Below are 16,233 nucleotides of genomic sequence, written 5' to 3'. Positions count from 1 at the left end.
AATGTAAGAGGGGGCCTAGAGACATGACTAATGAACAGATAAAATGTTATTTTAGTGTCATGAATGTCTGTCTTGTTTATTCTGAACCCTATTTTGAAATTGGCATCTTTTGAAATTTGTGTGAAAATGCCCAAATTGCCAATTTCTGACCACTTATTGGGTAGTTGAAATCAGTAAATGGGCAGATTCTTGTATGTACTCAGTCGATAGAACAAATGGAGTTCTAGGGAAATAGCTATGATTTTAGTCAACTGCAACATTGGAATTGGCCGAAAATAGGGCCCAGAGTAGGTGAAATCGCCAGTTTTGAGACCACTAACTTTGCAAAAGCATAATTCCATAAGTTTATCATCAAATTTCATACTTTTGGTGCCATTATGATCGGAAAAAGATTCTCTATCATTTCATAAGAAAAAATAATTTATTTTATTTTTTTTTTTTAAATTTTTCGACCCTGAGAACGAGTTTGGGAGAGGGCCTCTCGACCCTCAAAGGGTTAATTCTTGCAGTGGTACTGTGGTCTTACCGCGCACCATCGTACAGAGTGATATTTTTGTCTTGCGGCAATGATATTTTAGAGCAATTAGTCCTTCAAAACCTCCCTAGGGAAAGGCACTTTCCTAGTAACATCGCTCGTTTAACCTTCGATTGCCGTGAACTTCCGTCCTCTGTCTATATTGGGGACCATCGTTTAGAGGTCCGTCAAGTAATTCCCACTCTCCAACAGTGTCGTAATTGCTGGCATTTTGGGCACCCTGCTAAACACTGCAGATTTGCGGCGGAATGCCCAATCTGTTGTGCAGCAGATCATTCCAGTATGTCTTGTAGTCTTCCCCAGTCTTGTCTCAATTGCAAGGAACCTCATCCTTCGTTTTCCCGCTGGTACCAGGTCTATCGTAATGAACGAGAGATCCGTTACCTGAAAGAACACAAGGTCCTTACTTGCACTGTGGCAGTCTCTCAGCTCTGCCTTCAAGGAAAACTTCCTCGTGTCCTGTATGCTTGAGTAGAATACAGACCTCCAACCTCAGCAGTCCTCCCACCTCCCAATCCCTCTGAGTCCGTGTCTTCCGGAGTTGCCCCAGTTTCTAATTCTTTTGCAGTTTTATCCTCTGACACTCCTACCTCCGCACCATTTTCTACTTCTACTTCTTCATCTCACTCGCTTACTTCTCAGTCTACTAGACCTTGAAGACCTACACTTTCTTCGCGTCCATCTCCTGTCCAGAATCTATCTACCCTCCCCCTAGTGTAGTTCCCTCTTCCCCTGTCACCCCCCCCCCCTCCCAGTCGTCATCTTCCATAGTTGTCCTCCATCCTCCTTCCTCTCCTGTTACACTGCAGGACTTTCTCCCCCAGCCAGCGCATCTCTCCAGGCTCATACTTCCCGCTCTCCTCAGACCTCTTTTGTTGCCTCCATAGTTACTCCAACTTTTACTTTCACTGCCTCTCCTGTCTCTGACATCATTGCACTGTCGGCTTCCTTATCAACTGAGACGTTAGACGCTATCTCCAGCTATATAGCGGAGATGACACCCCCAATGGACACCAACCCACCTCTTTCTACCCCTTCTATTTCACGACCCATGCAACACACTATTCCTCTGCAATATTCTAATTCTTCCTTACTTAAACACTTACCATTGCCCCCACACATTAACTTTACTGATCCTCAATGCCCATAGGCTTTATCGCTTCTTATTGTTGTCATTTTTATTTCTGTACATAATGCATAGGCTTTATCACTTCTTATTGTTGTCATTTTTATTTCTGTACATAATGTCTTTTTTACAATGGAATATTCATGGCCTGAGGGGCAGTCGAGAAATCCGGTTGTTGCTCTCCCAGTTGTCCCCAGTACGAGTTGGGTTGCAAGAGCCCAGAATTTGTTCTGCTGTTATTTGCCCTGTTTCGGGCTACTTGCTGATACATTCTTCTGATCCTTTACTTGGACGAATCATTTAATGAAAGCCCACTTCTTGTACACGTTGATTTATTGTGTCAACAAGTTTTATTCATTCCCTGCTGCATTATACTGCAGCTTGTATTTATTTACACTTATGGTTTACAGTTTTGTCTCTCTATCTTTCTCCCTCCCATGCATTCTGTATCCCTGGTATCACATTTTGAATTTCATCTCTACCACTGCCCATATTGTTTTTGGGTGATTTTAACGCTAACCATCACCTGTGGGGAGGGTCCCACTGTGACTTTCGTGGTGATCAGTTGGAGACTCTTCTTGCATCTAATCCTCTTCATGTTTTAAACATGGGTGCTCCTACCCATTTTGACTTGTACTCGGTCTCTCTCCTGCATTGATCTTTCTTTCTGTTCCTCGCTCATTGGACTTGATTTTGTGTGGTCTGTTCTTCTAGATTTACATGATAGTGATCACTTTCCCATCCTTCTTACTTCTACTATGTATGCCTGACTATTTCATAGCCCTCATTGGCAATTTGCTCAAGCAGATTGGGACATACTCCCATCTTACCACCCGTTGTGAGGACTCCCATTCATCCTCTATTGATGAAGCAGCACACCACTTTTCGACCTTGGTCCTAACTGTGGCAACATGTTCTATCCCCCAAATCTCAGGTAGGCATTCTCAAGTATGTGTACCTTGGTGGTCTCCTGCATGCACCTGTGCAGTGCATTTAAAACGTGCTGCACTGGGCCGTTTTCGATATAATTATACTGTGGAGCTTTTGTTGGATTTCAAGCGGGCAAGGGCAGTTGCTTGCCACATCATCTGCTAAGCGCACTTGTTGGCGAGACTGTGTGTTTACCATTAACTTGTCTTCTCCTTTGCGTGCAATTTGGAAAAAGGTGTGTAAATTATGTGGTAAGTACACTCCGGACCCAGCTCCCGTTTTGCGGGTTGCTGGAGTTGATGTTGCGGAGCCCTTAGAAGTTGCCACAGCAATCGGGAACTATCTTGTCCGTATCTCTCAAGGGCTTCATCTCTGTCACTTATTTCTTGTGTCTAAACCTACCAAGGAGCAATTGCCCTTAGATTTCTCCTCCAGTTGGTTGGAGCCATATAACGTACCATTTACTCTTCAAGAACTGACGTTCACGCTTTCCATTTGTTGGCCGTCAGCACCGGTATGATTCAGTATGATTCAGCATCTCCATTCTACGGCCCTTCCCGTTCTTTTATGTCTTTTCAATCTTATTTGGATGTGAGGGGTTCTCCCTCAACACTGGAAATCGGCTATTGTATTACCATTTCGCAAACCAGGTGCCTCGGGACTTGACACCTCTCACTATTATCCCATTGCCCTGACCAGTGTAGTCTGCTCTACTTTAGACCCCTTGCTCCACTTAGATATATATATATATATATATATTTTTTTTTTTTTATTATCACACTGGCCGATTCCCACCAAGGCAGGGTGGCCCGAAAAAGAAAAACTTTCACCATCATTCACTCCATCACTGTCTTGCCAGAAGGGTGCTTTACACTACAGTTTTTAAACTGCAACATTAACACCCCTCCTTCAGAGTGCAGGCACTGTACTTCCCATCTCCAGGACTCAAGTCCGGCCTACCGGTTTCCCTGAACCCCTTCATAAATGTTACTTTGTTCACACTCAACAGCACGTCAAGTATTAAAAACCATTCGTCTCCATTCACTCCTATCAAACACACTCACGCCCGCCTGCTGGACGTCCAAGCCCCTCGCACACAAAACCTCATTTACCCCCTCCCTCCAACCTTTCCTAGGCCGACCCCTACCCCGCCTTCCTTCCACTACAGACTGATACACTCTTGAAGTCATTCTGTTTCACTCCATTCTCTCTACATGTCCGAACTACCTCAACAACCCTTCCTCAGCCCTCTGGACAACAGTTTTGGTAATCCCGCACCTCCTCCTAACTTCCAAACTACGAATTCTCTGCATTATATTCACACCACACATTGCCCTCAGACATGACATCTCCACTGCCTCCAGCCTTCTCCTCGCTGCAACATTCATCACCCATGCTTCACACCCATATAAGAGTGTTGGTAAAACTATACTCTCATACATTCCCCTCTTTGCCTCCAAGGACAAAGTTCTTAGTCTCCACAGACTCCTAAGTGCACCACTCACCCTTTTCCCCTCATCAATTTTATGATTCACCTCATCCTTCATAGACCCATCCGCTGACACGTCCACTCCCAAATATCTGAATACATTCACCTCCTCCATACTCTCTCCCTCCAATCTGATATCCAATCTTTCACCTAATCTTTTTGTTATCCTCATTACCTTACTCTTTCCTGTATTCACTTTTAATTTTCTTCTTTTGCACACCCTACCAAATTCATCCACCAATCTCTGCAACTTCTCTTCAGAATCTCCCAGCAAAGAGCAACTGTGACAACTCCCACTTTATGTGTGATTCTTTATCTTTTAACTCCACGCCTCTTGTCAAGACCCTCGCATTTACTTCTCTTACAACCCCATCTATAAATATATTAAACAACCACGGTGACATCACACATCCTTGTCTAACGCCTACTTTTACTGGGAAATAATTTCCCTCTTTCCTATGTACTCTAACTTGAGCCTCACTATCCTCGTAAAAACTCTTCACTGCTTTCAGTAACCTACCTCCTTCACCATACACCTGCAACATCTGCCACATTGCCCCCCTATCCACCCTGTCATACGCCTTTTCCAAATCCATAAATGCCACAAAGACCTCTTTAGCCTTATCTAAATACTGTTCACTTATATGTTTCACTGTAAACACCTGGTCCACACACCCCCTACCTTTCCTAAAGCCTCCTTGTTCATCTGCTATCCTATTCTCAGTCTTACTTTTAATTCTTTCAATAATAACTCTACCATACACTTTACCAGGTATACTCAACAGACTTATCCCCCTATAATTTTTGCACTCTCTTTTGTCCCCTTTGCCTTTATACAAAGGAACTATGCATGCTCTCTGCCAATCCCTAGGTACCTTACCCTCTTCCATACATTTATTAAATAATTGCATCAACCACTCCAAAACTATATCCCCACCTGCTTTTAACATTTCTATCTTTATCCCATCAATCCCGGCTGCCTTACCCCCTTTCATTTTACCTACTGCCTCACGAACTTCCCCCACACTCACAACTGGCTCTTCCTCACTCCTACAAGATGTTATTCCTCCTTGCCCTATACACGAAATCACAGCTTCCCTATCTTCATCAACATTTAACAATTCCTCAAAATATTCCCTCCAACTTCCCAATATATATATATATATATATATATATATGGTGAATACAGGAAAGAGTAAGGTTATGAGGATAACAAAAAGATTAGGTGATGAAAGATTGAATATCAGATTGGAGGGAGAGAGTATGGAGGAGGTGAACGTATTCAGATATTTGGGAGTGGACGTGTCAGCGGATGGGTCTATGAAAGATGAGGTGAATCATAGAATTGATGAGGGAAAAAGAGTGAGTGGTGCACTTAGGAGTCTGTGGAGACAAAGAACTTTGTCCTTGGAGGCAAAGAGGGGAATGTATGAGAGTATAGTTTTACCAACGCTCTTATATGGGTGTGAAGCGTGGGTGATGAATGTTGCAGCGAGGAGAAGGCTGGAGGCAGTGGAGATGTCATGTCTGAGGGCAATGTGTGGTGTGAATATAATGCAGAGAATTCGTAGTTTGGAAGTTAGGAGGAGGTGCGGGATTACCAAAACTGTTGTCCAGAGGGCTGAGGAAGGGTTGTTGAGGTGGTTCGGACATGTAGAGAGAATGGAGCGAAACAGAATGACTTCAAGAGTGTATCAGTCTGTAGTGGAAGGAAGGCGGGGTAGGGGTCGGCCTAGGAAGGGTTGGAGGGAGGGGGTAAAGGAGGTTTTGTGTGCGAGGGGCTTGGACTTCCAGCAGGCATGCTTGAGCGTGTTTGATAGGAGTGAATGGAGACAAATGGTTTTTAATACTTGACGTGCTGTTGGAGTGTGAGCAAAGTAACATTTATGAAGGGATTCAGGGAAACCGGCAGGCCGGACTTGAGTCCTGGAGATGGGAAGTACAGTGCCTGCACTCTGAAGGAGGGGTGTTAATGTTGCAGTTTAAAAACTGTAGTGTAAAGCACCCTTCTGGCAAGACAGTGATGGAGTGAATGATGGTGAAAGTTTTTCTTTTTCGGGCCACCCTGCCTTGGTGGGAATCGGCCGGTGTGATAAAAAAAAAAAAAAAAAAAATATATATATATATATATATATATATATATATATATATAAACAGCTATTGGAGGATAGGTGGGCAGATGAGAGCATAGGCAATGGGGTCGAAGAGGTATGGGGTAGGTTTAAAAATGTAGTGTTAGAGTGTTCAGCAGAAGTTTGTGGTTACAGGAAAGTGGGTGTGGGAGGGAAGAGGAGCGATTGGTGGAATGATGATGTAAAGAGAGTAGTAAGGGAGAAAAAGTTAGCATATGAGAAGTTTTTACAAAGTAGAAGTGATGCAAGGAGGGAAGAGTATATGGAGAAAAAGAGAGAGGTTAAGAGAGTGGTGAAGCAATGTAAAAAGAGAGCAAATGAGAGAGTGGGTGAGATGTTATCAACAAATTTTGTTGAAAATAATAAAAAGTTTTGGAGTGAGATTAACAAGTTAAGGAAGCCTAGAGAACAAATGGATTTGTCAGTTAAAAATAGGAGAGGAGAGTTATTAAATGGAGAGTTAGAGGTATTGGGAAGATGGAGGGAATATTTTGAGGAATTGTTAAATGTTGATGAAGATAGGGAAGCTGTGATTTCGTGTATAGGGCAAGGAGGAATAACATCTTGCAGGAGTGAGGAAGAGCCAGTTGTGAGTGTGGGGGAAGTTCGTGAGGCAGTAGGTAAAATGAAAGGGGGTAAGGCAGCCGGGATTGATGGGATAAAGATAGAAATGTTAAAAGCATGTGGGGATATAGTTTTGGAGTGGTTGGTGCAATTATTTAATAAATGTATGGAAGAGGGTAAGGTACCTAGGGATTGGCAGAGAGCATGCATAGTTCCTTTGTATAAAGGCAAAGGGGATAAAAGAGAGTGCAAAAATTATAGGGGGATAAGTCTGTTGAGTATACCTGGTAAAGTGTATGGTAGAGTTATTATTGAAAGAATTAAGAGTAAGACGGAGAATAGGATAGCAGATGAACAAGGAGGCTTTAGGAAAGGTAGGGGGTGTGTGGACCAGGTGTTTACAGTGAAACATATAAGTGAACAGTATTTAGATAAGGCTAAAGAGGTCTTTGTGGCATTTATGGATTTGGAAAAGGCATATGACAGGGTGGATAGGGGGGCAATGTGGCAGATGTTGCAGGTGTATGGTGAAGGAGGTAGGTTACTGAAAGCAGTGAAGAGTTTTTACGAGGATAGTGAGGCTCAAGTTAGAGTATGTAGGAAAGAGGGAAATTATTTCCCAGTAAAAGTAGGCCTTAGACAAGGATGTGTGATGTCACCGTGGTTGTTTAATATATTTATAGATGGGGTTGTAAGAGAAGTGAATGCGAGGGTCTTGGCAAGAGATGTGGAGTTAAAAGATAAAGAATCACACACAAAGTGGGAGTTGTCACAGTTGCTCTTTGCTGATGACACTGTGCTCTTGGGAGATTCTGAAGAGAAGTTGCAGAAATTGGTGGATGAATTTGGTAGGGTGTGCAAAAGAAGAAAATTAAAGGTGAATACAGGAAAGAGTAAGGTTATGAGGATAAAAAGATTAGGTGATGAAAGATTGGATATCAGATTGGAGGGAGAGAGTATGGAGGAGGTGAATGTATTCAGATATTTGGGAGTGGACGTGTCAGCGGATGGGTCTATGAAAGATGAAGTGAATCATAGAATTGATGAGGGGAAAAGGGTGAGTGGTGCACTTAGGAGTCTGTGGAGACAAAGAACTTTGTCCTTGGAGGCAAAGAGGGGAATGTATGAGAGTATAGTTTTACCAACGCTCTTATATGGGTGTGAAGCATGGGTGATGAATGTTGCAGCGAGGAGAAGGCTGGAGGCAGTGGAGATGTCATGTCTGAGGGCAATGTGTGGTGTGAATATAATGCAGAGAATTCGTAGTTTGGAAGTTAGGAGGAGGTGCGGGATTACCAAAACTGTTGTCCAGAGGGCTGAGGAAGGGTTGTTGAGGTGGTTCGGACATGTAGAGAGAATGGAGCGAAACAGAATGACTTCAAGAGTGTATCAGTCTGTAGTGGAAGGAAGGCAGGGTTGGGGTCGGCCTAGGAAAGGTTGGAGGGAGGGGGTAAAGGAGGTTTTGTGTGCGAGGGGCTTGGACTTCCAGCAGGCATGCGTGAGCGTGTTTGATAGGGGTGAATGGAGACAAATGGTTTTTAATACTTGACGTGCTGTTGGAGTGTGAGCAAAGTAACATTTATGAAGGGGTTCAGGGAAACCGGCAGGCCGGACTTGAGTCCTGGAGATGGGAAGTACAGTGCCTGCACTCTGAAGGAGGGGTGTAAATGTTGCAGTTTAAAAACTGTAGTGTAAAGCACCCTTCTGGCAAGACAGTGATGGAGTGAATGATGGTGAAAGTTTTTCTTTTTTGGGCCACCCTGCCTTGGTGGGAATCGGCCAGTGTGATAATAAAATAAAATAATTTGACATCGCCATATTAGCGGAATGCCATAAGGCGAAACGCCGTAAAGCGGGGCCTTACTGTATATGTATTTGGAAAAACTCACACGTGGATGCACTTGCAAGTAGAGGTTCCACTGTACTGAAATGTATCATTTAGTTCTTTTGTAATTAGGCCGTCTGAATTGTTTTTCATATACATGTTGATGTTTTTTATCGATGGATTTAGGTATACTATTTGTAAACCAGGGGCTGTTTAGTCTCTCTGTTGAGATTTGTTTTGTTTTCATTGGACAGTGTTTATTGTAGAGGTTATGGGTTTTGTGTAGGAATATGTTGACATGTCAATATCATGGCTGTCCGCTAACTCATCCAGCCAGTCAGTGTTGTGTAGGGCAGTAATAAAATTATTTACCAATGACTCATCATATAGTCGAAAAGAGATCTTAGTCATGTCCTGAGGCAGTCTACCCAAGTTGGTTATGAGAAAAGTTGGGTAGTGGTCTGTAGTGTTGTCTGTGATTATGTCTGTTTTTAGTGGGGATATAGTATTGGTCCAGATATGATCGAGTAGTGAGGCACTTGTCTCTGTGACTCTTGTTGGTTTGGTTATAGATGATAGTAGCAAGCAGCTGCTCATAGTGTTTGTGAAATCAGCTACTTGGGGGTCTGCTGCTTGAATGAGGTTTATATTAACCCTTTCAGGGTCCAGAGGCCAAATTTCAAAGTGCACACCAGGGTCCAAGAATTTTCAAAAAATAATTTTATTTTTTTCATATTAAATGGTAGAAAAACTTTTCCTGAAGGTAATAAAACAAAGAGTATGAAATTTGATGGAAAACTGACGAAATTATGCTCTCGCGAATTTTGATGTGTCAGCGATATTTACACATCGGTGATTTTGCTGACTTTGACTCCCATTTTAGGCCAATTACATTATTCCAGTCGACCAAATTCTTAGCTATTTCACTAGAATTACTTCTATTCTATCGATTGAGCACAATAAATCGCCAAGTCAACTGTTTCAACTACAAAATAAAGTGATTGGAAATTGGTAATTTGGCCAATTTAATGCAAAGTTCAAAATATTCTGATTTCAAAATAGGGTCCAGAATAAACAATGCAGGCATTCCTGGCACTAAACTAACATTTCCTCTGTTCATTAGTTATGTTTTGAGGCTTTACAAATGAATTCCATTTTGATTTTTTATTCACATAATGAAATTTTACTCAAACCAAAAAATAGAAGATTTACGTTATGCAATACTGTAATAATTGTATAAATAATATCACCACATTTGTGAATGTATATTAGATTAGATGTGTGGGATCATTTGTTTACTTTTGAACATCGGCAAAAATTTAACATTTCTGCTATTTTGAGCTCAGTTTCAACCCATTTCCATTACTAAAACCACTCAAAATCATCTCTATTTCTGTATTATATCTTCCATTCTATCAAATGAGACCAAGAAATTGCAAGTATAACTATAAAAAACATACGAAAAAACACTGCAAAGTCGCTGTTTTAATAAAAAATTACGGTCTCAGTTTGTTTTCTCTCATATGCACTGTGTGCTGCAGGATTTGTTTTATGTGGTGCACACATACCACAAAGATGTATTCTCTCATATCTAGGCCCATATTTACTGCTCACAGCTTATCAGAGTGAACTGAGCTCATGGTGTAGATCTACGGTTTGGACCCTCAACGTATAGCTGTAGATCTACAGCACGGACCCTCAAAGGGTAAAAATCACCAGCAAGTAGCAGGTGGTGTTTATTCATCTCTGAGTCAGTTATTGTGTTTAAGTTGTCACTGAATGTGTAAGTAGTGGAGGGAGGAGCATTGATGAAGGGATTCAGGGATACTGGCAGGCTGGACTTGAGTCCCGGAGGTGGGAAGTACTGTGCCTGCACTCGGAAAGAGTGCAGGCATGGTAATAAGTCGCAGTTTTATCATTGTAGTGTAGGGTTAATCTTAAGTTAATTTTAAGCTAGCCCGTAATGCTATGCATATAAGTGGCTTTGGCATGCTGCTCTTACCTGTATTTTTTGTACCTCTGTATGTATGCTTAAATTACTAAATAAATAAATAAATAAATAAATAGGCACACCTCTGGCAAGACAGTGATGGAGTGAATGATGATGAAGGTGTTTCTTCTTTTTTGGGTCACCCTGCCTTGGTGGGAAATGGCTGATGTGTTAACACAAAAAAAATTAAACCAGCCAATAAATAATTCCTCTATCATCTATGCTTTTAAAGCATGACAAGTCTTGGAGCTGTAAATAACCATTGGCTTACACTTCAAATTGCCTGAAGCATTACTGCTAAGTAGCAAGTTGAGATATCCTTTGCCACCTTAACTCTTAAACGGACCAAAGGTATATATACGTTCACTCGCGCAGCACTCCGAATATTTTGAAAAAAAAAAAATACAGTAGACCCCCGGTTTACGATATTTTTTCATTCCAGAAGTATGTTCAGGTGCCAGTACTGACCGAATTTGCTCCCATAAGGAATATTGTGAATTAGATTAGTCCATTTCAGACCCCCAAACATACACGTACAAACGCACTTACATAAATACACTTACATAATTGGTCGCATTGGGAGGTGATCGTAAAGCGGGGGTCCACTGTAGTTTTTTTTTAATAGAAAAAAAGAGCACCTTTTTCTAAGTGTTATAGAGTAAAAAAAAAAAAATTAGGGTCAGTACTTACCAAGATATGAGGCCGAGAAGTTGGCACTGAATGCTCATGTGACAACAACATCCAGTCCTGCCGCTTGCAGAAGTGTTGCTGGTATACCTTTTTTTTTATTCATATTATTTTATGTAATTTTTATTTTCTGATAATTACAATTTGTAGTAGTTCTTGTCATTTTATAACCAATCTTTGTTCTGACACTAATATTAGGTACTGAAATTGTACTCAAATTGTCACAAACACATTGACAGGTGGACATTTACACCTGCCTTGGTCATTTACTATTGTCTTGGAATATATACAAAGTATTCATATGTCCCAGCAATGTTTTGGATATGTGAAAGTATATAATAATAATGAGGAAGAGGAGGAGGAGGAGGAGAAGGAGGAGAAGGAGGAGGAGGAGGAGGAGAAGGAGGAGGAGGAGGAGAAGGAGGAGGAGGAGGAGGAGAAGGAGGAGGAGGAGGAGGAGAAGGAGGAGGAGGAGAAGAAGGAGGAGAGGAGGAGGAGCAGGAGAGGGAGGAGAAGAAGGAGGAGAAGGAGGAGGAGGAGGAGAAGGAGGAGAAGGAGAAGGAGGGAGGAGGAGGAGGAGAAGAGAAGGAGGAGGAGGAGAGGAGGAGGAGAAGGAGGAGGAGGAGGAAAGGAAGTAGGAGGAGGAGGAAGGAGAGAGGAGGAGAAGAGAGGAGGAGGAGAAGGAGGAGGAGGAGGAGAGGGGAGGAGGAGAAGGAGGAGGAGGAGAAGGAGGAGAGGAGTGGGAGGAGAAGGAGGAGGAGGAGAAGGAGGAGAAGGAGGAGGAGAGAAGGAGGAGAGGAGAGGAGGAGGAGGAGAGAAGTAGAGGAGAGGAAGGAGGAGGAGAGAAGGAGAGGAAGGAGGAGAAGGAGGAGAGGGAGGAGGAGGAGGAGAAGGAGGAGAGGGAGGAGGAGAAGGAGAAGAAGGAGGAGGAGGAGGAGAAGGAGGAGGAGGAGGAGAAGGAGGAGGAGGAGAAGAAGGAGGAGGAGGAGGAGAGGGATGAGGAGAAGGTGGAGAGGGAGAAGGAGGAGGAGGAGAAGGAGAAGGAAGAGGAGGAGGAGGAGGAGAAGAAGGAGGAGGAGAAGAAGGAGGAGGAGGAGAAGAAGAGGGAGGAGGAGGAGGAGGAGGAGGAGAAGGAAAAGGAGGAGAAGGAGGAGGAGAAGGATAAGAAGAAGGAGAAGGAGGAGAAAGAGAAGGAGAAGGAGGAGGAGAAGGAGAATTAGGAGAAGGAGGAGAAGGAGAAGGAGGAAGAGGAGGAGGAGGAGGAGAAGGAGGAGGAGAAGGAGGAGGAGGAGCAGAAGGAGGAGGAGGAGGAGCAGAAGGAGCAGGAGTAGGAGGAGGAGGAGTAGAAGTAGGAGGAGGAGGAGGAGTAGAAGTAGGAGGAGGAGGAGGAGGATGACGACGACGACGACGACGACGACAACAACAACGATATGTTCCCTTGAAGCATGAAAAACTAAGTCCACCCCTGACAGTGACATGATAAGATGAGATAACATATGATAAGAGCTGACGTTTGATGAGCATACACGAGGGTGGGGGAGGGTGCAGCTGATAAGAAAAGATTAGATGACAGTCCGCCTAGCTTTGTTTTTGCTGGTACACAAACATTTCTGTCTGTCTATTTGTCTGTCTGCCAAGCTCCCTGTCTATCTGTCTATCCGTCTAGCTCTCTGTCTCAGAGAGAGCCACAAGACTGCGGCATCACATTTACTCACATCTTCAAGCAGAGTATAGCACTTTGTCTGGATTTTTGGGTTATCCTAGGTAATTTATACTACGTATACTTGTATTTATGTGTACCTGTGAGACAGATAGACAAAGACAGATTGAAAGAGATAGAGACAGATAGACAAAGCCAGAGACAGATAGAGACAGACACAGATAGAGACAGAGATAGACAAAGATAGACAGAGATCGACAGACCCTAAACTTGGGGTTAACATCACTTTCCTCTTAAAAGAGAAGTGTTAATATGACATTACATCAGTGAATCCTTGGTGTTTGCTGCACTGTTTGCTCTAGCTGGTGCTCAATTTAACTGGTGCTCCCACAAGGTACTAAGTGGTCCCAGATTGTTTTAATACTGAGCACACCGAGTGTTAAGACCAATTCTATGCTGACCAGGCATCTCAGGCCAATCGTGCCAAATTTGGAGGCAGGAAAAAAAAACGTATATATACTTTTGGGGCGCTACGCGAGTGAACGTATATATACGTTTGGACTGTTTAAGGGTTAAATCCCGGTGCACTTTTGTCTTGCTGGTTGATGCAAGTTCTCACCAGTTGGCATCTTCTGATAAAGACTTGCTTAGTCAGCATTAAACACTTTGTGTCTCCTAGCCATCCCCAGAAATAATTTCCTGTAATTCAGAAAGCAATTTCCTGCAGCAGTATGGTCAGCAGAAGCACTTCTATCAGAAAATTTAATATTTTGCATCAGCTTGCACAGTTTGAACTTTTGGAACCATCCTATACTAAACACACACACACATGCTCAGGCCTGTCTTCCTCATCGCACACTTTTATAGTTCTCTAAGGCTTTTGCTCTTATTAAGATGAAATTAAGTAGTGAGCCTCTGTTTTTTTTGCTCAATTCATTCACCCGGTAGTTTTTCTGCCATATTTAGCTGTTGTGACCTAATTGTCATTCTTTTCAGGTTACAACCTGAGTTGCTGATTGCGCAAACTCTATCTTTGTGTCAGTCTAATTAGTTGCATGAATTGATGCCTCATTCAAGCCATAGGCTCAAGCCATATCCATCACACCTGCTTCACCCTTAAGCTTATCTGATATCTTGATTTTCTTCAAAACACCAAGACTTTCACACTTTGAGGATCACTGCCATTCCTCTTGAGTGCCATGGTTACCATCTAGAAATGAAATAGGATGAAATGATTGAAAATCAGTTCACTAACACAGGCCAAGTATGGTATTACACGAGTACTAATAGAGCACTGAAGCAAGGGAAGGTGTGTACATTATGTAGTCCTCCCTGGTAAGACAGTGAACTTGCCCTAATGCTCACTGCAAGACAGAGGGGAAAGAACCTGATGCATGCCACATCGCTGATTAATACAGCATTTTCACTGAAAATATGTTGCAGTTTTTCAGTCATGTTAAAGGGTAAATATGTTAATAGATTGCATGTTAACCAATGATCTACTGTACTTTGTTGCTATATTCGTATATATAGCCATTAGAACATTTCACTGAACTTGCACATTAATGCTCGTTACTAATTGCAGCTCGGATCTTCACAATCTATGTAGAGTCTGCAGACCCGGCCCTGTTGATGAACTTTTGCACCTCCTTTGTTCTGAACATCTTCATCATCATTGCTGCTGCCATGTACAAACCAAAACAGAAGAAGAATTAGAATTTAAGAAAATCTGACAGAGAAACTTCATTCATTTCAAGGTAGTGACTAATTAAATATACAGTTAAATGTACAAGAAAGAAGAATTACTGGTACTAAAATATATGTACTAAATGTTGATGCTGCATTTATTGTTTTGTTTTTTGTATAAGTATATATATACTAGTAGTAAATATAGTTTAAGACTTGTTGATATCATTCCATACTTGGTGAAGCAACTGGTGCTCAAGCTCACCACTGCAGTCTGTGTGACTTATTACTACTTTAATCTCCTCCATATAATTACTTACTATTTTTGTTGCAGCTGAAGAACTTAAACATCATTTATAGCTTTGTTTGCCAGAAGTCTGAGCAGATTATTTTGTTTACTGCTTTATGTCCCCTGCTTGAAGAGACATTAGTAATAATGTATAATAAACAAATGACAATAAATAACCCAAATTTTGCTTTAAAAATATTGTAAGAGTAATTTTTTTTTATGCTGTGTCAGGAGTTTTGCCATTGATATTAAACAGGAAGCACAAAGACAGTAATATCTGTGAGATATGTATTGTAGGAATCATAAAAAAAAAGTTGCAGGAATAGAAAGTTGGTAGTGTATATGTATATACAGTTACTAGAAGTTCTCTTAGAATTATCTTGGCAACCAATAGAGAGGGAAATGTATATTATTATTCTATATACTGAATCCCTTCATAAAGTAACATTTATGAAGGGATTCAGGGAAACCGGCAGGCCGGACTTGAGTCCTGGAGATGGGAAGTACAGTGCCTGCACTCTGAAGGAGGGGTGTTAATGTTGCAGTTTAAAAACTGTAGTGTAAAGCACCCTTCTGGCAAGACAGTGATGGAGTGAATGATGGTGAAAGTTTTTCTTTTTCGGGCCACCCTGCCTTGGTGGGAATCGGCCGGTGTGATAATAAATAAAAAAAAATATATATATATTTATACAGGTTGGCCATCACTAATCCGTCATCATTGGGACCTGGAGTGTGCCGGATTAGTGAGTTTGCTGGATTACAGAGTGGTTAGGTTAGAATACACTTACTTAACCTATCAGTAGAGACTCTTTCTGCTACATCTTCCTCATTTTCATCACTGCTATGGATTTACAACCATCTGCACAATTTCTGAGTCAGTATAATGATGAAACTTGAGTCAGTATAATGATTTAAGTTAGTATTATGATGAAATTTGAAATTATGCTAGCCGAAATTAGTGCCGGATTACTGATGGAACCGGATAACTGATTGCCGGATTAGTGATGGCTGACCTGTGTGTGTGTGTGTGTGTGTGTGTGTGTGTGTGTACAGGAAGGCCCCACTTATACGGCGGGTTAGGTTCCAGGCTAGCGCCGTAAAGCGGAAATCGCCGTAAAGTGGAACACCCTTTTTTTCCACTTATAAATGCATACAAACACTAGATAACAAGTTTACACTAACATATATTAAGTTAGCAATAGAACCAGGCATCAAAAAACAATAAAAAGGTACAATACACACATAGTGCACTCATTACTTACCTTAAAATATTTATAGTCTTAATCTAGGGTGAGACAAGTAGTATTTATTGTAAGAAAT

The 16,233-nt window shown here is 41.9% G+C and overlaps 1 protein-coding gene across 1 annotated transcript in view; it reads left to right on the top strand.

The window, feature by feature from the left end:
- Positions 1-15,351, top strand: part of LOC128688074 (solute carrier family 66 member 3) — a 76,733-nt gene extending 61,382 nt beyond the window's left edge. Inside the window, exon 4 of the mRNA XM_070083826.1 lies at positions 14,524-15,351. Within this exon, the coding sequence (XP_069939927.1) occupies positions 14,524-14,654 (131 nt within the window). The 3' untranslated portion in view covers positions 14,655-15,351. The remainder of the gene's footprint in view (positions 1-14,523) is intronic.
- The last annotated feature ends 882 nt before the right edge of the window (positions 15,352-16,233 follow it).

Source organism: Cherax quadricarinatus, chromosome 10 (genome assembly GCF_038502225.1).
Source record: "Cherax quadricarinatus isolate ZL_2023a chromosome 10, ASM3850222v1, whole genome shotgun sequence".
In the NCBI taxonomy this organism is placed as follows: domain Eukaryota; kingdom Metazoa; phylum Arthropoda; class Malacostraca; order Decapoda; family Parastacidae; genus Cherax; species Cherax quadricarinatus.
This window is presented reverse-complemented; position numbering and strand designations above follow the sequence as displayed.